Below are 21,929 nucleotides of genomic sequence, written 5' to 3' on the forward strand. Positions count from 1 at the left end.
AGAAGATAGACCAAGAAGGTCCCATCTTTCAAGGATTATCAGACATATCACATATTCGTAAAAATGAAAATTCTCATGGTCTAAAATGCAATTTCTCCAAAACCTTGTCCAACACCTGCAGTGTTTTAAGCCTGAAACTTCTGGTTTAAAAGTTGATAGGTTTGAAAGAAACATTCATTTTTGCTGTGTCCTGCAAGCTTGCATTCATATATTTTAAAGTTTTATTTGTGTGATACATGCAGATGAAGTTAAAATAAGCAGATCAGCATATTTTAAAATAACGTCAGACTTTTTTCCAGTTTAATCTGTAACTCTGTATATATTAAGATTAAAAAGGAGACCACTTCAGTGTTTTCTTCATTTTACTTTGGATTTTATGATACATAGTATAATGCTTTTCATGCAAAAAAACTGCAGTTCTCAACCTTTGAATGGGGATGAAGGAAGAAGGGGAAAGGCAGTGTAACTCTGAAACAGACTATACTAGTTTTATTTACATGCCACAACACAATCTCCAAACGACCTCTGCCTTTCCAAGTAACACTTTAACTACAATGGAATGCCACATCAGAATTGAAAGCAAGATAAAAGGTAGATGTCCTAATCTACTGCTCTACATAGCATTATTCATGACAAGGGTTTCGCGCTTTCTCAGACAGGGTTCAAAATGTCAACTTTAACTATGTAGCAAATTTTAATAGGATGTTTCTAAACGAGTACCCTAAGAGAGCTACAAGGATTTCTTCATCTGTAGCACATTCAGAATGACACTAGCTACTTCTTACCTGGCTCCAGAGTAAAGAAAGTCTCCCAACCCATTTCCTTTAATTCTTAATGCATTTGGGCTCCCACTGAGCTAACCACTCCCCCTAGCAGGACAGGAGTCAGAATAAAAATCTTGTTGTTTTGTGTTTACAAAACAACTTTGGGGCAAGAAAGCTCTCTCTGAAGGCCTCCCTGCTCTGGTTGCAGAAATACTCTGCCAGCAAGGTGCAGCTCTACCCTCTGACTGCCATCGGAGGGGTGGCACCAGGGAAGTGGTTTAGAAAAGCAGAAAATGCAGTGTTGGAGCCACCATTTTCAGCATAAATGATGAAATATCACTGAGGTCTTAAAATTCTACAGGTTTTCAAACATGTATTAATTGAACTTTGTGTAATAAAAATACAGCTATGTGAATAATAAATACTTAAGATTTCTGGGCAGCAGTAAAGCAGACAAGATCAACTGGCCGTGTATTATTCTCCAAATGCTCAGAGGGGAAGAGACGTTCACCTCTGGAGAGCAGCCTCTGTGAAGGCCAATGTAGCCGAGTGATTCCAGAGAGAACCCAGGAACAAGCAGCCAGAAATACGCTGATAAACTAATGAAATTCTTGTCAATATCTGCCACATTAAACTGAAAAACAAAATAAAACAAACAAACAAAAAACCCAGGTTTGATCATCCTGCAGTAATACGGAATTTTAATTCTTCCTAAATACCATTCTCCAATTGCAGAACATTTTGCAAAATATTTGGGGGTTTACTTTAAAAAAAAAAAAAAAAAGGATGTCAGATACATCATGCTTTAACCTTGATACTCTCAAAAACTTAATTTTAAAAGTCAAAACTTTCTAAATAGATCCAAAAGCCAACTGGGGAAAATATCTCAAACACTTCAAATTTAACTTTAGAAACAAAAGTATGAGTAAAGCTGTAACTTTTAACCAGGATATCTTAAAAGTTTTGTAAACTCCAGAGCAATACAGCAAGGAATTAGCTGAACTGAAATTCCGTCATAACAGGATTTACATAGCACACGGAGACAAAGATTATTGAAGTACACAGTCTCAATCTTTATTTTAAATAAGTTTCCAGTTTCTGACCCACAATTTAACACGATAACCATTTCCTATTAATCTGAGAAATGTAAATTAAAGATTAAAGTCCTTTTACCCTCCCCAATAGCATCACAATCATGCAAACATACATGCATTGTACACGTATGTAGCTGGGGGTGGGGCATGATAAGCAGCATGTGAAAGTCAGGACATCATAATCTGAATACTTCCCAGCTGACTGACACCCCCATGCAATGACCTATGAATGTTACCAGCACTCCCAGCATTACTGAGCCAATCAGTTGATTTATTTGTGCTAATAAGAGTTTATGCTCCCAGGACACATTACACTCTAATCCTCCCTCAGTCTCCTTCCAGGCATAACCCTGAGAGAGACCCAGCCAATTCAGAGCAATTCCATTCGGCTTGAGATTCTGGGAGCAAAGAAGCCTTCTGTACAGCTTTACTCCCAGTGCCCTCCTCTTGAAGACAGACAGACAGACAGACAGACAGACACACACACACACACACACAGACACACACACACACACACGGTAGAAGAATGGAAAAGGGCAGATACTTCTTTCCTGGGAAAAAAGCCAGAGTGAAAGTTTTGGAGATATAAACATGTAACAGCTAGTGGAGAGCCATGGAAACCTCCCCAAGCAAATGTGCTTTGCTGTAAACTTTCCTTGCCCCTCCCAATATTTAGTGTTGTGCTAAAGCAAATATTTTTAAAATCGACAAGCATGTGCTGTTTAAAATGCCTAAAATTAAAAACAAACAAATTCCCCCTTACTGCCCATCTAAAACCAGCAAGACATCCACTCTATCACCACAGATATCTGTCAAGTAGCTGGCTGCTGGGGACACAAAGTATTCTGCAAATTTCCCCTTGTCTCTTCTGCTAGGACTCTCAACTGAGGGTCCCATTAAACCTTTGACATGAAGCACAACGTGGCACGCACCAGGGCCTCTTTCTGGGCAGATGCTTGCTCAAAGTCCCAGTTGTCAAAGGGGGTCCAGCTCTTTAAAAACACCATGGCTTTCATAGGATTACAATTTACATTAATAGATTCTTCCAGGCATCTAGTGCAGCCACCCTAAAACTCCTAAGGAACAGAACTCTAAGCAACCAATTCAGAGTTAATCCCCCTCTAAGAAAATCCCTTAACCAGGTCTCTGGTAGGAATGTGAGGCCACACCCTTCACTGAAGCTCTCTGGCGATTTGGGCCAGCTGAACACCTCCCCAGTCAGAGCCACACCCGTCAGTCCCCCGGCTCCCAAATCCTCTGCTTCCACTGTACTAGGTGATTTTTTTATGACTTCCTTTTCTGAACCTTGATATACTTTTTCCACATCACTCACAAAATGACACGTATACACACAAGCACTGCTTTGTGGGCCTTACAAGGCCCAGTTAAATATGTAATGTCGCCAACTTAACGTGTTTTACAGAAGCCCTACTCTGCTGACACAATCAGCCAGTCAGTGATGACCCAGGCCCTTTACCTGCCAGTCTTCTCTCTAGCTGGTTATTCCCTAACGCTCCAGCGCTTCCATCTGGAGTCTAATTTTTAGAAATCCTTAAAGCTAAGTTCTGTGGTGAGCCTTCCTAAGGCTTACACTATCAAACAAACATTCCAACTGCTGAGTTTAATCACTTCAATCTTTCATATACGTGATAGTCTGCTTCTACCAATTTCCTTTTGATCATTATCTTAAACTTTGAGCTACTAAAAGCTATCATACATTTATGGACTATCTCTCCAATTCGCCAAGATCATTATCCCTTTAAATTATTAAACCAATTTGGTAAACCCCAGAAACCTAGCGGCTCTGCCAAAGATTCTATTTTGCTGTCCCCGCATGGTTGTTCTAGGACGCTGGAACATCCTCATGTCTTACTAAGTAGCTTTTATTTTAAAGCAAGAATGAAAGTGGAGGGTAGGGGAAGAAATAGCTTTCTTTAAAGGGAAATACATGTAAAAAACATGAGAACATTTGAGGTTTTAATATTTCTTTAAAAAAATCCACACACACAATGTAACTGCTACTTCATGTCTTTTTTTGTTTTGTGTTCCTTAGGCAGGATAGCATCCAAATGAGATCTAAAGGAGTCTCTCTAGTTCACCTGAAGTGAATGCTACAACCTAATGAGATGCACACAGGTGAGGCTCCGGTAGCAGTTTGGTCCTATTAACTCAGCAGCATCTTCAGGGAATAGGTGATGAGACCAGGGAATCATCTGTGGTCGCCACTGGAGCTTGTTCACAAACTGTTGATTCTCCTGTTCTGAGAACACAATACAACCACACTTCACCGCCCACATGAGCTTGGGTTTGGCCATGTGACTGGCCAAAGGAGTGTGAACATAATTAACACAGGCCTCTCTGTGCAGAAGCTTTCAGAGCCAGAACATGGATTCCCACCTCTTTTTCCCTGATTTTCTATAATCACGGAAACCTGTTTTAAGATGGAGCCTGGTGGGGGAGGAGGGTGTAACTCAGTGGTAAAGTGCATGCCTAGCACGCACGAGGTCCTGGGTTCCATCCTCAGTTCCATCCTCCATTAAAAATAAGCCTAATTAGCCCAACAAATAAATAAATTTTAAAAAGATGGCACCTCCAGCAGCCAAGACCCCAAATGATATAATGAGCAAATCTCCTTATGACCCACAAGAGGCTGACAGCATCATCAGAAATATGTAACTGAAGCCACTGAAGTTTTCAAATTGTTTGTTATTGCACCATAATCTAACCTTTCCTGAACCATGACCAGTTTTAAAAACCAATATTAAAGGCACAGTATCGCCCTCAAGTATAGATGAGAAAACAGAAGGACCAAACATAAGCTCGTTTTGGTCATGAAATGAGTACGATTCCAGCTTCCATCTATGGAAAGCCCTCTAAAGGCTGCGGTCAAACCACTTTCTAAAAGAGAGGGCAAGAGAAGTCGGCTTTCCACGGACAGGCAGAAGCACGAGTCAAGGTCAAGACAGAAAACACGGAAACCATGGAGACAGTACAGGCGGCAGCTGAGTGAGGCTGCAGCGGGGATTACAACAAGAGTCACAGGATTACACGAAGAGTCACAGGAAATAAGGGTGGAAATCCAAGGTGCAACACAGCCTGACAGGCCTTGAATCATAAAAATATTAACAGCAACAACAGACACCACCACCACATCCCAACGCACTTGCGGGCATGACGCAGCAATTCTCCTAACCATCCGCTCAGGTAGATACTATAAGCATTCCCGTTTCACAGGTGAAAAGTACAGAGCAGGCAAATGGAGAACATCGCCCAAGGTCACCAAGGGAGGAAGTCAGAGAGCCAGGACTCGGACCCGCAGTCTCACTCCAGGATCTGCGGCATTAACCACTACACTAGGCTTCCTCTCACAGACTCCAGACCACCTTCTACACAGGCAGGGAGACCCAGCTACACTTTCAGGGAAGAGGGTCCCCGGTCAGCATCATGCTTCAAGATGACCTGCGCCATGAATAAAGTGAATCAAAGGAGGAGGACCAGTGTGTACGTAGAGAGATACCAAAAGGAATCACTGAAACGAAGCAAGTGAAAGATAACGAGCCACTGAACTAGGATAGTAACTAGCGACTGTGAATCAGTAATCCAGAAACGCGCAGCGGAGTCACAGCAGCGTACCTTCTGCCTCTGAGAGAAGGGCAGCCAAGAGCTGGCTGCAAGTTCTCTGCCGCCCTTCTCATTGAGAGGGAGCTGGACGAAGTCCGCTCTGCCCCCGGCTTTCTTACGCACTTGCTTGACAAGAAAGACTGTGGCAGAAACGATGCTCTGGGCCTCCTGACACCAGGTCGTTAGAAGCCCTGTGGCTCCTGCCTCGCTCTCCAGAATCATCTAAAGCTCAGGGCAAATTATTAGGATCCCTAAATCACCTTTGTAGGAAGTACAAATACCTTGCTAAGAAGCTTTGTCAAAAAGCCCCAAGAGAGCACGGAGAGGGCCCAGCTGGGCCCAGCAGCCTTCCAGCTACCTGTGCTTAGGTGCCAGAAATGGGAATTCAGCCACCTTGGACCCTCCAGAACAGCCACCAGCTGAGCCTCACCACCAAGCAACCCACCCAGTGGACCCCGTGTGGAACAGAAGCATCCCCCAGCCAAACTGGGCCTCGTTCTTGCCCGACAAGCCCATGAGATGTAACAAAGTAAACATGCTAACACAGTACGTTTTTGGAACGGCTTGCCGGGCTGGAACAGACAACGGAAGCACATCGTTTATTAAATGAATCCTCAAGTTCCACCAACTGTCAAAGTCGCTGGGCGCGCTCCGGCCCTCACTTCACCCCGAACTGCTCAGAGCTGGTGCATCTGGGCCCAAGGACTGGCGTTGTTAGCAAGCTCCACCGCCCCAAGGGCTTTTTACGTTGAAGTTTGAGAAAGCGAGAATCAAAACCACCTACGCGATAAAAAGCGGTAAAAACAGAACCGAAAGGGCTGGTTTGCCACAAAGAGAGGGAGAGAAAACCTTACCTCGTTGCTCATGCTCGTTTCCGCTTGCCCCGCGCGCGCTCTCCACTCGGCGTCTGGAAGGACCGCCTAAGGAAGCTGGGAAACACGCCCCGCCCCAAGCCAATCGCGGGGCGGGGAGCCCAGGTGATTCCAACGTGCAGCTGGGATTGCCAGCCGCCGGTTGCCAGTTAACCAGTAACACTTTCCTGCTGTGTGAGCAGGAGAGGGGTAAGAAAAAGCTTTCCTAGGAAGAGACTCACTCAGAAGAGAAAGAAAGGTTTGGCTTGATTCCCTCAAAGCTGGAGGGATGATCTTCAGGCAACACTTGAGTGAAACAGATCAGAAAGCATTACAATGGCTCCCCTTCCAAAAAATCTAAAATTACTTGCATATGTCTCATTTTGGTCAAATATGATTTTAAATATGTAAATCTTACATCTCTGGACATGTTTCAGCAAGCAGTTTAAAGCACATGACTTTCAGGAGTAAATTTTTATTTCTGCTTTTAAAGAATCATTTGGAAAGACTGGATGTCAAACAGCTTTGAAAGGGAAACGTTAATTTTAAACAAGCTTAGCTTTTGCACTAGGCCACTGGCCACATCATAGATTATATTCTCTTACTGAGTTAATATTAAAACTTTTTTTTCCTAATACAAAGAATTCCAGAATGGAATCTAAAAATATTAATACTTAAAGAATTTATACAAAAATAACCTCCACCCCTTTTGTAGCAAAGAATTGCCCTTGTCCAACTCTCCGTGGTGAGAAAAAGCACTCAGGATGTTAAAGGCACAAGACTGTAGGCCATTTCCCATAAAAATATATTCTCTCTGAACACTGTTAATATTCAGAGATTAGAAAATGAGGTCATTAATGATAAATGTAATCATCCCAGCAGCTGACTTCTCAGACTCATCACCAAATGCCATTCAAGTGTGATGGAAATGACCCAGAGCTCTTCAGTAAATATGTATTACTCACCCGGCAAACGGTACTAACTACAAGCCAGGTAGCAGTGGGTCACATGAAAGGAAATCACCCAAAGGCTGACCACAGAGGAGCCTGGATGAGCCAGATGGAATCACTTGTTTGAGCCCAGGTGGAATTATCCTAGCAAGGCGTGAGGCATGGCTCCTACGGTGGAAACAGCCAGAAAACGAACACGGACCTTTCATACCAATGTGAAGCGCTACTTGAACTTGGAAGTGTTTTTCCAAACTCCTGTTGGTGTGCACTGCATGCTTCACATTCTTTCTGCGCAGAGTCCCTTTTGGAATTAGCCAAATGCCCTTGTGGCAGGAGTGTATCAAGTGCAGTCCATAAAGCAAAGTTGCTATCAGGACGTAGTTAACAGGCATTACGGGTCTACGTTTTTGGTACACATGATTGTTAGCACAGTGAAAAATGTTCTATGGTCTGATCTAAAGAAAAATAATATTGAAGTTGGGAGGGTACATTTTCAGTGTTTTCATTATCTGTCCCTGATGGTCCTCAGAGATCCAAACAGTTCAGACTTTGTGGATTACTTTACTTCTCAGCACTTAATTTGCCCCAACAGGGAAATTAACAAGAACCACTGAAATACTTTTTATGAGGATTCCTGAAGTAATGCTGGTGAATCAAGACCCGCAAATCATTTCAACCACAGGTAAAATACTGCCTTTCTGATACAAAGTATGCAATTAGAAAGTCAGATCCAGAAAAATTAAGCAAATTCTCAAAGAGGCTGACAGCAAGTTTAATAAAATAGGAGTTATCAAGGCATAGAAGAAAATTAACTTAGATGCCTCAGGTTATATGATAAAGATCAGTATTTTCAACTTTTCTGACTTACAAGACTATTCCACCCGTACTTCTTGTTCCTGTGCTAAGCAAGAAGCCTCACTTATTGACCACTTTAAAAGATAAGTAAGTGAGCACACAGCTATATAATTCAGAGAAGTAAATTTGCTCTCAGCATTTCAGAGGATGCTATTAACTGAGCATCAGTAATACCTGTGTACAAACTGTTTTTCTACAAGTAGAGAGGGATTTATAATTATCCTGGTTCTACAGCTTGATTCAAAATATTTATTGAGCATCTGCTAAGAGGAAACATCTGTGTTGGTCAATATGGCAATGCAAAGTAGTATAAAGATGCTCCCTGCATCCCCAGGAGAGCTGGGGAAATAGAGCATAATCTATAAAATCCAAATGACCAAATGAGTAGTTGAGAGACACTTAGTATCAACTTCTGACTTTTATGTAATGTCATCTTCTAATCAGGCTATGAAGTTTAAGGGTTTCATGTGTTTTTTCAGGTTTCCTGTGTTTTTTATCTTTTCATCTCACCCACCCACACCAACAATCAGCACAGAGCTGTTCACACATGAGTCCCAAATGGCCTGATTTGACCTAGTCTCCTTTTTAAGTCAGGACTCCCACCAGAGAGATGCTGTTAGGTGCAAGTTGGCCATACGGTCTGTGACAATGAAAAACTGGCCACAATCCAGATTGAAACCCAACATTCTGAACTAAATGGACATGTTACTTGTCACAGATTAGAAATGGTGTGTATAGAACTAATTATAACATTCTTACCATCCCGTGAACTTGATACAAGTCTGATTTTCACTGTTTCTTTGTGCTACTATTTAAGAAAATTCTTGGGCAGAGTTTGTAGCAAAAGAGAATGAAAAGACTGAAAATTAAGCTAAATGAAAGAGTGCATTTAGCAAGGAGAAGACACACTGAAGAGTGAGTGACAAGAAAAGTTTCACCTAAAAGCAAACAATGAAGCATCTGATATTTATATCATTTAGCAGATGTACAAAGTGTTTCACAAGCAATATCTCATTTATCTTGCCCATGTGATGAAGCTGTGTTCTCACTGTATGAAACAGAATACTGAGGCTGAAGGCAAGTGCAGAGCTGGAATACAAACCCAGATTTTGTCTCTTTCTCCAAGAAGGTGCTACTTACCCTCAACCAGAAATAACTCCCCTCAATGAAGGGATAAATATTCATAATCTCTGGTGTTCGCCTCTTCAAGCTCTAAAATTGCCACAGTTCTTAAAAAAAGAAAACAAGAAAAGGAAACAAGAAAAGAAAAAAGAAAAGAAAAGAAAAGAAGATTGCACACTGCCTTTAGTAGGGCCAGAAAAACACATCGTTTATATGAAGTTTACTATAATTCACTAAATAAAGGAGAAATTGCCATAAGTTTCTTCAATTCTTTAAGAAGATAAATTTCATGTTTGAATAACTTTAGAAGGTGAAGTCTTGCTTTCAAGATTACTTCCAGAACTTTTCTTTTAATCCTACGGTCACCACTGGAACAGATAAATTTTCATCTAAATTTGAACAATAGCTTTCATAGGATAACAGCAACAATCACCTTCATCAAGTTTCTTAGACCTAAATTAAGCACCCATAAACTGCTTCAGTTTCTCATTATGATTTTTTTCTTGAAACGGGAGATTGACATACTAAAGCACTGGTTCCTGATTCATGAACAAATTCATTTTGGGGAGAGCCTATTTATTTTAAAAAATATATAATTTACATATAAGAATTCAATATTCCTATCACATATCATAATCATCCTTCAATTAATCAAATTTGATGAATAATTCTAATAAGGCTTCACTATTAAGTTTTTTATATATTAAAAAACAATATAGCAATCACCATCTAATGTGTAAGACCTAACCACTGCACAGATGATGTTCTAAATTTGAACTTGAAAGGAAAACCCATCAGTGTGCCTGCTTGATTTCTTTAATCTATTCATGTAGGTTAATTACCTGACACTCATTAAGATGACTCTGGGCTTCTTTAAATTTCTGACCATATTAACCTCTCCAACTAATCCTTATTAGAAAAATATTAAAGAGTGTTCATTGCTATTACAAATTGAATTTGAAATGATGAAACAATTATCAAATAAATGGAGTAGAAAACGAGGTTATATGCATGAGAAGATTCAATGCATCAAATATTTTACTTCCATTATTATAAAATAGAGGTCTTAAGGTCTATATCCAGGAAATGTGCTTAAAGATCAATGCTTGAAAAGAAATCTCTCTACTGCATTCTTACCCAGTGGGGTAACAAACAAAAGCTTCAAGTTCATCATTAACAGATGTATTCAGGGGAAAAAAAACGTACTTTAAACTTAACAAATGGACAAAGAGATTCAACCATCTAGCTCAGTAAGTCTACATAAAAGTCATTTAATATTATGAGTCTCACATTGCATATAACTCATTTTGCAAATAAAATGGTAGAGAGAGGCCAATAAAGTACTGGTCAGCATCACAAAAGCATGAAATATGAATGAGATGTTACTTTAAAAAATTGAAACCTTATCGCTTCAGTTCTAGGACAAAAAAAGAATTTCAAAGGCATTTCTTCACTAGACAAAAATTCAAAAATTGTCCTATGCCCTTCAACAACTGGTATTTCATCTCTGTAGACTCCTTTTTTTTTTTTTAAAGATATTCTGCAGAGAGTGTTAGTGCTAGTATTACATAAATGTTCACTTAAGTTATGCTAGACGCTAGACTAGAAAAAAAAAAAGGTAGAAATGTCTGGATCCAGGCAATATAGTGAAGAAATGGGAGAATACGTACAAAGACTAAGAAAAGGGGGAAAGGATGCAGGGGATATTCACAACAAATGATAAGGTATGAAAATCCTTAATATAAAAAGGGTTCTCACAAAAGAAAAAAAAAAGTCCTTTGTCCATTTTTTTTTCTTTCAAACTGTAAATAGCCACAAACAAAAAGAAACGCAAGTGGCCAATCCATCCATATGGCAGAAACTAACTTCATTAGTAGAGTTGTTTTTTTTTTTAATGAGAAAATGTTTTACCCTCCAAATTGACAAAAATGAAAAAGATAGGTGCCCCAAACACAGCTGTGAGCAGCACTGACTGGCTGTCTTACCAAGTTCCGTAGGAAGACTGTACCCAAGTCTTAAAAACATTCACATCCACTGATCCAGTGGTTCCAATTTAAGAAATTAACCTAAGGAAATAATGACGGATGCTCAAAAAAATCTGAGGGGCAGGTATTCATAACAGAGCTGTTCATCATTGTGAAAAATCCATCATGACCTAAACATCCAACATGGTGTACTACTTAAATAACTTGCGATGTGTGCAAACTATGTAATATTATACATGCACACGTGTATGCACATATATAATGCATACACATTATTTCTTTAATTTGGCTCTTATACAAATTCTGCCAGGTACTGTTCTAAGCATTTTACATATATTAATTCATTTAATCCTCATATCAACCCCGTTATAGGGGCCTTGTCACTATCCCCATATTAGAGATGAGGTCTTTAAGGCTGAAGGCTAAATAACTTATCTAAAGCTACACAGCCAGTGAGTGGAAGAGTTGGCTTTTGAACCCAGGCAATCTACCTCTAGTCTGAGCTCTAAAGGAGATTGACAACAACATAGAAATAAAGCACAGTTATCTCCATTAATGGGACTTTAAGTAAGATTGTTTTACCTATCTATATTTCTTTAATTTTCCAACTTAAACTTGTATTTTTCTTATAAGAAAAAGTTTGTTTTAATGCCCAAATAAAAGAATAACGCAGGAAATAAGTAGGGACAGAAAATGTGAAGTCTAAATCCTCAAGTTAGAGAAGATAGTTGAGGTTTCAACATGGGAACTAAAGGAATGACACTAAGACAAAAGCAGAGGCCAAGATCTGAGCTTAATTTTTTGATTTGGTGGTCTTAACTGGTAAATGCCAAATACGCTAGAAAGCTGTTCATTTGGAGCTGAATTTCCACAGGCTCTTATCCATAACAGTAATTCTGTGTGACATGAATAGACATGCTATGGAAGGTACCACAATCATATGGTCTTATACACTGGATTAAACAAAAGTAAAATGATTTTTCTTCGTCGCAAGACAAAAAAACCCTCAGTGAGTCTACCAGAGGCTAACATTTTCCAACTTATTTGTCCACGGAACTCTCTTCCAAAGATCTCCTCCTAATACTAAGGCTTTATAAAGCATATCTGGAAAAAAGCTGAATATTTCCATTCATCCCTCTCATTTATTCAAACAAATACCAAGCGCCAACAACGTGCCATGCTCTCCTTGGGACAGCGAGTCATGCAGACAGCAGAGAAGACGCGTTCCAGTCCCAGCTCCCTGCTCCCTGGCCCACCTAAGACTGTCTACCCAAGAGTAGAAAAGGGTCAACATCACCCGTTCCCCTGCGTCGCTAACTGAGCTGTTTAAGAACTGAAATGAGTCTGCAGAGCACGTTCGCCCGTGCCAGCCGTGTAATCCTGCGCAAACAACTGCGTTCTCGCCACATTCTAGGGCTAAGCTGACGTGACTTGTGCTGGCTTCTCACAGTTCCCATTACCTTGCCTGGAGAGATGAGGTTTTTTTTAAGAAAAAAGAAAGAAAGAAAGAAGGAAAGCATTTTCAGAGGAAATCTCAGCAGCAAATAAACAGCCTCCACAATGGGACTATCAGGGAGGCTTTATCAATGGTTCAAATCTCTACCAGAAAAAATCTGCCTTAGCCCCTGCCATGTAAGAAAAATTATTCCATTCTCAGTAATGAGTTGTGGAAGCATTACACAGTGCTACGGAATAGTGTCCCCATCACAGATCACAAGCACCACAAAAACTGAGCCAATGAATTAGGCAGGTCAATTTCCCATGCCCGATTCTCCAGCCAGCTTAATTCCTTAGAATTCTGAAATTGCTACCTTCACACGTATATAAATATAAACCACAAATACAACTGCTCTGCAATTCTTCTTCTTGCTAAGCTTGGCCTGGCTGAAAGATTATTTGAAGGGTGTTCTATGTTTTTGCATCTGCTACAGGTTTTTTGCAACCAACACTCCATATACTTTTCCACCAGGCAAACAAACCTCTGAAACTCTAAAGCCAGCAAAAGGTGCCCCTTGACAAGCAGCAGGATTCAGCTTCAAACCTGGGAGTTAAATAACCATTTTATTGTCTTTTTGCTAAAAAAAAAAAAAAAAAAAAAAAAAAAAAAAAAAAAAAAAGGAAGGAAGGAAAAGAAAGGAAAGGAAAGAAAAGGAAGTGAAGGAAGGAAGGGAAGGAAGGACGGAAGGGAAGGAAGGAAGGGAAGGAAGGGGAGGAAGGAAAGGAAGGAAGGAAGGAAAAGGAAAGAAGGAAGGAAGGAAGGAAGGAAGGAAGGAAGGAAGAAAGGAAGGAAGGAAGGAAGGAAGGAAGGAAGGAAGGAAGGAAGAAAGAAAGAAAGAAAGAAAGAAAGAAAGAAAGAAAGAAAGAAAGAGAGAAAGAAAGAAAGAAAGAAAGAACTTAAAAAATAGCCATGTGTCGTGCATTCTCTGTTTCCAGATTGGCAAAATAAAAAAGATACAAGAAGTGACTTGGAAGATAATGTTCAATAAAGCTCCCTTATCACACAAGAAGCCCTGCTGCAAGATTCTCAGCATCTCTTGAAAGGACAAATAAGTAGGAACAAAATAGACAGAAAAAGTATAAAAAACGGGGCTGGACTGACCAGCGACTGATGCTTAGAAGAGCCAGGTGACAGACACATGGGGTGAGGGGCTCATACTCTATTCTATGTATAAGCTGGAAATTTTTCATAATAAAGTTTTTTTAATTAAAAAAAGAGGAAACTGGTTATTCGATAATAAAAACTGAGGACATCATATTCCTTTATCCCATGATTTCATAATTCTAAATGTAATTATTTATGAGATTCATTCTCTATCAAAAAAAAAAAAAACACCATCACAAGACTCACTGTATTGTTTTAATTTAATTGTCTTTATACCCAGTAGTCAGAGAACCTGACGACAGCAGAGCACGTCTTGCTCACAGCATCCAGCACAGCACCTGCGAATAATCAGTTGCTCACAATTTTAAAAGTTTGCTGAGAGAATGAATAAAATCCTATTTCTTTGTTTCACTGAAGAATTCACATTGTGCCCAATGGCACAGCATTCTCCCATTTCTCTTAAAAATAAAATTCTGAGTCTCAATTTTAACCAGGGGTCTGATTATTACAAAACATAAGACCAAGTAAGAAGACGTGAAACTTGTGACATATGCCCTTATTTTTATCTGTCGCTTTACACAAAGACACTTCACTGTTTGAAACAGCTTCCTCAGTCCCACAGTGATAAAAAGGCCTTACAAAATGACCATTTCAATTGGATAAAATATATAAATGTCCCACCTCTTAATAAGCATCCATAATACTTGATATGCTTCTATAAACTGTTTCTTTATTCTCACCCAACTGCTTCCTTCCATACTCCCCCTCATTCCCCACCGCCAATATTCTACAGAGGCAGAAATCTCACCAGCACCAGGGGAAGTGAGGGCAGGAGCCAAACCCTTAACCACTGGCTTAACACACTATCCCCAGTGATGCAAATCCTTGTCAGAACTCTCAGATTCCATCTCAGTTTTTCATCTGTTCAGTGCTTGGCCTCATCATGGGATCCACATCAAAGTTTCAAAAAAAGAACTTCAACTGTCAGTAGGGGAGGGGCATGGGATGAAGTGGGGCAAACCAGCCTTCGCTCTCCTTTGGAGACAGCAGAGGGAAGCTGATGCCTTCTCGGCATCTTAGGCAGATAGTCTGAGTGCCTTTTCCTATAGAAACAAAGAAACTTCCACGTCACTAAGGTGTAATTCAGGTACCCCAAGGATCAAACAGGATTTCCTGCTCTGAAGCAGCATCTGAGCACCCTGTGAAACAAAGAGCAAACCTGCAAACAACTCCAGGAAATTCTTAGAGCGAGCCTTTTCTGTAAGACAGCTTCATGACCCCAAGGAATAGGCATTTCTCCCGCCAGGTCACTGCAGGCAACATTTGGACTTTTGCCCTTATAGACAGTGATGGTTAAAGAAGATTCACAAAGGCACCCGATCAAACCACCTCGCAGACAGCATCATAGCTGAAGACTCCTTCCTTTAATTCTGTGCTATTTACATGACAGGATTTCAAGGGTGGTTTTTTTGTTTTTTTTTTTTTGTCTTCTCTCCATAGTGCTTTCTGAATTTTTCCTCCAATTAGTATGCATTACTTTCATAGGTCAAGGAATAAAATAACCATCAACAGATCTATCGAACAGAAAGAAAGAAAAATACTACTTTCGCTATGAAGGCGCGTTCACAGAACTCAGCGGTGATGGGGAAAGGGTGATGCGGGATTGAGTGCTACAGGCAGCAGGTCAACACCGGGACCTACACCTGTGCCTGGGGCTCCGGGGCCCAGGTGGTCTGCCTCCCCACTGGTTAGATGTTTGGTGTTGGGCAAACTAACTTACTTCTCACCTGTTCACCTGTTAAGATGGAGCTAAGAGAACCTACTCAAAGGATGGCTGTAAGGATTCAATCTGTGTATTGCTATCCCCAACACAGCAAACTCTCCACACGTGGCCACTACTGTCACCCTCTCTGAATTCCTCTCACATCCTTCTTAGTGATGATCATCGTAATTCTCTGCTGTTACTGTGAGAATGCGTGTTGGTCAACCCTAAAGAGAAGGACTCTACACAGTCTATTTCTCATCATATTAGAGAAATGCTATTATAAATCGATGCTACATTTACTAAAATGTACAGGAAGCCTTGGTAGTGAGTGAAAGAGCAAGCCAATGATTCAGTTAGTAAGGTGTGCAGAGTCCTGCATCTTCCGGCTTTAGCGTTTGATCCCATTCCCATGGATTAACGAGGATAACCTCATGAAATCCTGTTCACCCAGTATCTGCTTTACTTTGACTCCTCAATCTAGACCCTTTCATCTATACAGTTCTGGACTGATGGGACCACTCTGTGACATCCAGAGTGCCCCAGTCACTGCTGATCTTGGCACTTGTGACAGAGCAGTCAAGACACTATTATTGAGTTCCCTAATGACAGTTTTCAGTAAGAACATTTTCACACTAAAACACAGATGCCGCCACTAAAGTTGTAGATTGTGCTGGTCATGATTAGCAAAAGGGAGACAGGGAGATCAAGGCAGAAGGCAGAGGTTTTGAGAACAGGTTTTGAGGCAGATATTTGAGAACAAGCACAAGTTCCGCATTTGCAGGACCGGGGGTCCCGTTTCTCCTTGCTGGCTGGCCAAGAGAGTCTGAGTCAGTTCTGTTTCCTGAATTTTCTGGCAAATGAGATCACTCCTTGCTCTACTGAGTACTTACCTAGAACAATTAAGTGAACTCAAATAAAAATATATATAAACTACTGAGTGCACTGGGATTATTGTCATTATACATATAACAGTTTTAGATTAGTGCCCTCCCTCCAACTTTAATACCTTGGGAGAATTTGGAGCCTGCAGACTATTAGAGTATTTGCCATTCTGAAGACAGTAAATGGGGGGGGGGGGCGGTGTTGTACACAAGGGTTCACACACAAGCATGTATTGATGCCAACTGATCTGGTGCCGTGGAGGATAGTACAAGACACAGTAGCCCATCTGCACAGCGCCACCACCACCCTCTCCCTGCACACACTGCTCTGCTATGTACGCTGGATGCTGGGGAGCCTCCAGCTACATCGAGGGCTCTACATTCTCGCTGTTCTCACTGTCCATGGGCATTTTGTTGGATTCTGTGCAAGACCTGAGATAGCAGCTCTCGGCTCCACAGTGCTCTTTTAGTCATTGCCACAGCTTATATGTAACATCCAAAGCTTTGCCATCTGTTAAAACCTAATAGAGGCCACACCGTGTGCAAGATAAATATCCAAAGACCAAAAAAAAAAAAAAAAGAAAAGAAAAGAAAAGAAAAGAAAAACACATAAATTACCAGAAATACAAATACAGCAATCCAAATGTCACTCAACAGATGAATGGATAAACAAAATGTAGTACATCTATCTAATAGGATATTATTCAGCCATAAAAAGGATAGCATGGATAAACCTTGAGAACATTACACCAAGAGAAAGAAAGTTAATCACCAAAAAACCCACAAGTGGGCTGCATGACTCCATTCCTATGAAATGCCCAGAACAGGCCATGTACAGAGACAGAAAGCGGACAAGGGGTTGCCAGGAGCTGAGGGCTTAGAGGATGACAGGTAAGAGGAATGGGGTTTCTCTGGGGGGAGGGTAATGAAAATATTCTAAAATGGATTGTGGCAATAGACACAAAGCTCTGAAAATACTAAAAGTCATTAAATTTTACATTTTAAATGAGTGAATTATATACTATGTAAATTATATCTCAGTAAAGCTGTTATTAAAAAACTGGGCATAAGTCATAAAAAAGGACACATAAAAATTTTAAAACATCAAAAGTATTCCAGGAAGACAAATTAACAAAAGTGAAAAAGCAAACGATTTTATTTAAGCTTATTTTCATCATGAGTGTTTAAGGAAACACAACTGTTACTTAAAACAACAGATATTCATGGCGGGCTTTCCCATGAAGAAGAACCACTACAACAGAAGCACACCCTTTATCATGAAAATAATCATTTCAAATAAGAGTTAAATAAATGGATCAGACTTGCTCTTTTTCTAACACTAGGTCATGAAAATATTGTACTTAACTCATTCTGTGGATTTTCAGGGAAAATGAGAGCCATCCTCCTACTCGACTGCTGAGAATATAAGGGAGCCACGCGTTTTTCAAAGTAGTCTAGCTTCCTACAATGGATGCGGTTGGTCCCCTTGGACCCTTGGCCTCCAGCCATCTCCTACGTCGCCTCTAGTGCAGAGGTCACTGAGGGGTCATCAGTTTCACCAGTGCCCTCCAGGCGGGTCTGCACTGCAACCACACCTAAATGATCATCGTCCACCTTTACTTGGTTTTCAGATCACAAAATTGCTAGTAATAGTGTAAAAAAATGAGATTCAAATTATTCCACTATAGGTATCTGAAAATATATATATGTGGTGTCTGTATATATATATGTACATTTAAAAAGACAACTTCAGCACATTTTTAGAATATAGCATGTTTTAGAACGTAGGAAAACATTATACAGTAATTTTGCATTATGCCTGCATGATAAGACACATGTCATTATATATGAACACATCATTTTTAATTCATCTTGCACAGCAGAACTCCAAGAAATTAATGATGGACCAACTGAAAAGTGTATGTAAAAGTATGGGAAATTGAATCTTAACCCTGCATGCTTCTAAAAAAAATACTACCACCCTCATCCAGATGCAGTTATAAAATTAAAATTCAGGAGAACTATTTTTCTAACTCACCCATCTTTCCCAAGCCTGACACTTGGACACACCATTTGCTTGTGAACCTTAGCCCCTAAACCCCAAAGGACGTTCTTTTACTCTACCATTGAGCTGGCAGCTATTGTTCTCATTTCCCTACTGATGAGCCAAACAGTTAATCTGTTTTAACACACAATGCATAAAAGGTTTCATTTCAGTCCAGAAAAGAGAAAGAGACACTTATAATCACTGGGCATTCATATTTGAATGACAGCTAAACATAAAGGAACATCAGGCATGCAGCCATCTGGAAAAGAGCTGGTATTCTTTCATATTATCTGTTCTCAAACCTTTAAGACAAAAGGGTCAGAGGTTGGCCCAAGACTTCCATTTAGTAAGATGCTCATTTCAAATCCATGGCCATTAATAAACATTCTGTCAGCTCCACAATAAAAGACAATCAGCTTCCCTCTCTTTCCATTTGGTGAATTCTGAAAGATGGCTTCATAATAAACATATACACACACACTTCGAATTATTTTATTTACCAGGATAAATTGTGTGCGCTTGCTCGGAAGCAATCCTTTTTCATACCAAATGAAAACAGAATGTAGTTTTACTGGATATTAATACATAGTAATTGCAACATTCATTTTAATACAAAAGACAAAGTAGGCAATCAACCTGGGCTTATTATTAAAATTGCAGTTTTTTCCCATTTAAGTTATTGAATCCCCAAATGGAGATATTAAATGTATAAAAAAATGCTGAAGACAACCACAATACGGACTGCCGATCTTTAAAACAAAACCCTATTTTATGCTGTATATATTATTTGAAAACACATTTAAATCCTTGTTACTGTCATTCAGTTTCAGAGGGGAAAGAATGGCGATTCAGTCCTTCCTATGAATGAAAGGACAAATATTTTGACCAATTCTCATTTAATGAGAGGTATTTCAACACAGGGGCAATCAAACTTGGACAGTTCATTAAAAAGGCTGAGTCACAGTCCTTCTAAAAGGAAGTTCTGGTAACTATAAGCTACATTTTCCTGGAGACAGTCCGTGTTGTCTTCTGGCCACAAGCAAAGCCTTCTGCATTCATACTAGAGCAGCCACAAGACAGAGATGCTCTCAAGGCATGTTTCCAGCTCCCGTCTCCCTGCCCCAGCCATGCAAGTCTGAACCTCACACCCATAAACCGAGGAGAAGGCGAGGAAGGGCTCTTAATGACTGACCATCAGCATCAGCACCCTTATCGACAAGAATGAACAAAGCATCTGTAAGTGAAGTGTCCACCTGACCAGCATCGTCATCATCTCCTCCTGCCCTCTTCACAGTCCCAACGAGACAGGGAGGGGAAGAGACCACCCAGGATAGCAGCTAATCCACAGCAGACTGGAAACCAGGGCTCTGACTCTCAAGAAGCAAGTCCCCGCCCCTCACCCCCAATTCATCCATAGGGTCCAATCTTGACTGTTGAAACAGGGGACCATGTTGGGTTTGCTGCCTACTAGGCTTCCCATAACACCACCCACCCACGCAGCCCAGTGACAGCTGCTGCCACTCCTGAGCAGGAGGGGACTTATGCCCATACCCAGTCTTCAGTCCTCATTCTTCTAATAAAGGAGGCTTTCCTACAGAACTGGATCATGGGCTCATCCCAAAAAGCAGTCCAACAGGGAGAGGGTCAGAGCCAGGAGCAGGCTTGCTATGATGGTGTGACCACAGCAGCAGAAGGTTCTCTGCCTAGAGCAACCGAGCATCCTGATATACCCAGGACAGCCCCAGTTTATACTTGTATCCCAGCCACAATGACTAACAGCACTCTCTCTCACTCCTCAAAGCACCTCAGTCTGAATAGTAAGTTATATGGTTGCTCCGTGTATATCTGTCTGGAGGAGTCCTGGTCTCGGTCTCCGGTCCCCGTCCTATGGTCCAGGACCACTCCCCCACCATTACCCACTTCTTTCCCATATTTAAGAAATGGCTAACAGTAATTAAGCATGACTAAAGTTCTATGTGAAACAGTAACTGGGTGATGAGATTCAAAGGAGATTAGGCACACCCTCAAACACCCTCCTCCACCCACACCCCTCATTTCTTCCCCCTGGCTGACTCCTACCCCTATGCAAAAACTCAGCTTTGGCACCTCCTCTAGGAAGCCCTCCCTGATATCGGCCTCATTTCTATCCTCAGAGAGGATGTCTGCATCAGGTGTTCCCCTGCTTCTCTTTCTACAGCCCCCCATTCCCTTGGTCTGTATCACCCACTTACTAATATGCACCCCCCACCTAGATAGTGAGCTCCTTGACGGTAGAGGCCATGCCTCCCAACCTCAGTATCTTAAGAACCCAGCTCAATGCCTGCCATATAGTGAGTGGGTGTTTAAATAATGTTCAGTGTATAATTTTTTTTAAGTATTTTGGGGCCACAATGTGAAGAGATTTTAGGTCTTACTCAGGGAACAGAGTTTCATGCTATGGACAAGGAAACATTTTAAGAAGGAAAAAGGACCTGATTTGTTTTTAGAAAGATGATTTTGGCCAAAGGGCAGAAGATGGTTTTGGAGGCCCTTAGCCAGTCCTTGCAAATAAATTCCCAAACAGTTAGATAATCACATCTTCACCTCATGTTTCATATCAGACCCATTTCCCTATTTTTTCCTATTACTCCACTTCCTTTAAACTTTGTGATCTTGCACTTGTAAAAACTTGAAGTTCTGTCTGTTTGTTTTATTTTGACTGTCACATTCCTCTCTCTCACTTGGTCTTCACCATAACCTTAAGATGAGAGGGGTCACACGCCTATTTTCTCCATGAAGAATCTAATACAGACAAGTTGACCGACCCAAGAGCACGCAGCTAGTCAGTTTCTTTACTTCGCCCCTGAAGTATGAAACAAAGTAATTCCCTTCCTGATACCCTCATTTTGTCAATGGCCCCAACATTTCCTTTACCACCTACATCAGAAATCGTGGTCATTTAAGGCCCAAATTCTCTGTCACGGGTTACTTCCAACAACCCTTCACATTCTTCTTAATTTTCTCCTTTCTGATCTATCCATCCTCAGCTGGACCTCGCTACTTGCATCAAACATGTGCTCAGGGCCTAGAACCCTGAGCAACGGCTGTATCTGGTCTTCCATTCCTTCCCATTGCAGGGTATTCTAAACCCCCCAGACAGATGAATCCTGATAAAAGCTCTGCCTTCATTCAGTCACACCAGCTCGTGAAAGCCGACACTGGCTCCTGAGTAAATTCAGTGTCAAGTTCAATGTCACCAGAGTGGCATCTGAGGCCTCTTGGTTCTTGGTCTTATTTCCTCTCTTCCCCCTTATTACTACTACCCTCCAGCATGAATACCGTTCAGTCAGATCAGCCTCCTTGCAAATCTGCTCCGGGATCTACTCCCACACTCGTGCCTCTGCGCCCCACCT

The 21,929-nt window shown here is 40.9% G+C and overlaps 1 protein-coding gene across 4 annotated transcripts in view; it reads right to left on the reverse strand.

The window, feature by feature from the left end:
- The window catches only part of PARD3B (par-3 family cell polarity regulator beta), a 944,975-nt gene that overhangs the window by 888,056 nt on the left and 34,990 nt on the right, over positions 1–21,929 (reverse strand). Inside the window, exon 1 of one of the 4 annotated variants that reach the window (XM_074364120.1) lies at positions 6,334–6,360. The exons of the other annotated variants lie outside the window; for them this stretch is intronic. Within the exon in view, the coding sequence (XP_074220221.1) occupies positions 6,334–6,345 (12 nt within the window). The 5' untranslated portion in view covers positions 6,346–6,360. Of the gene's footprint in view, positions 1–6,333; positions 6,361–21,929 lie in introns of those variants that run through there. 4 annotated transcript variants of the gene reach the window in all.

This window comes from Camelus bactrianus, chromosome 5 (genome assembly GCF_048773025.1).
Source record: "Camelus bactrianus isolate YW-2024 breed Bactrian camel chromosome 5, ASM4877302v1, whole genome shotgun sequence".
In the NCBI taxonomy this organism is placed as follows: domain Eukaryota; kingdom Metazoa; phylum Chordata; class Mammalia; order Artiodactyla; family Camelidae; genus Camelus; species Camelus bactrianus.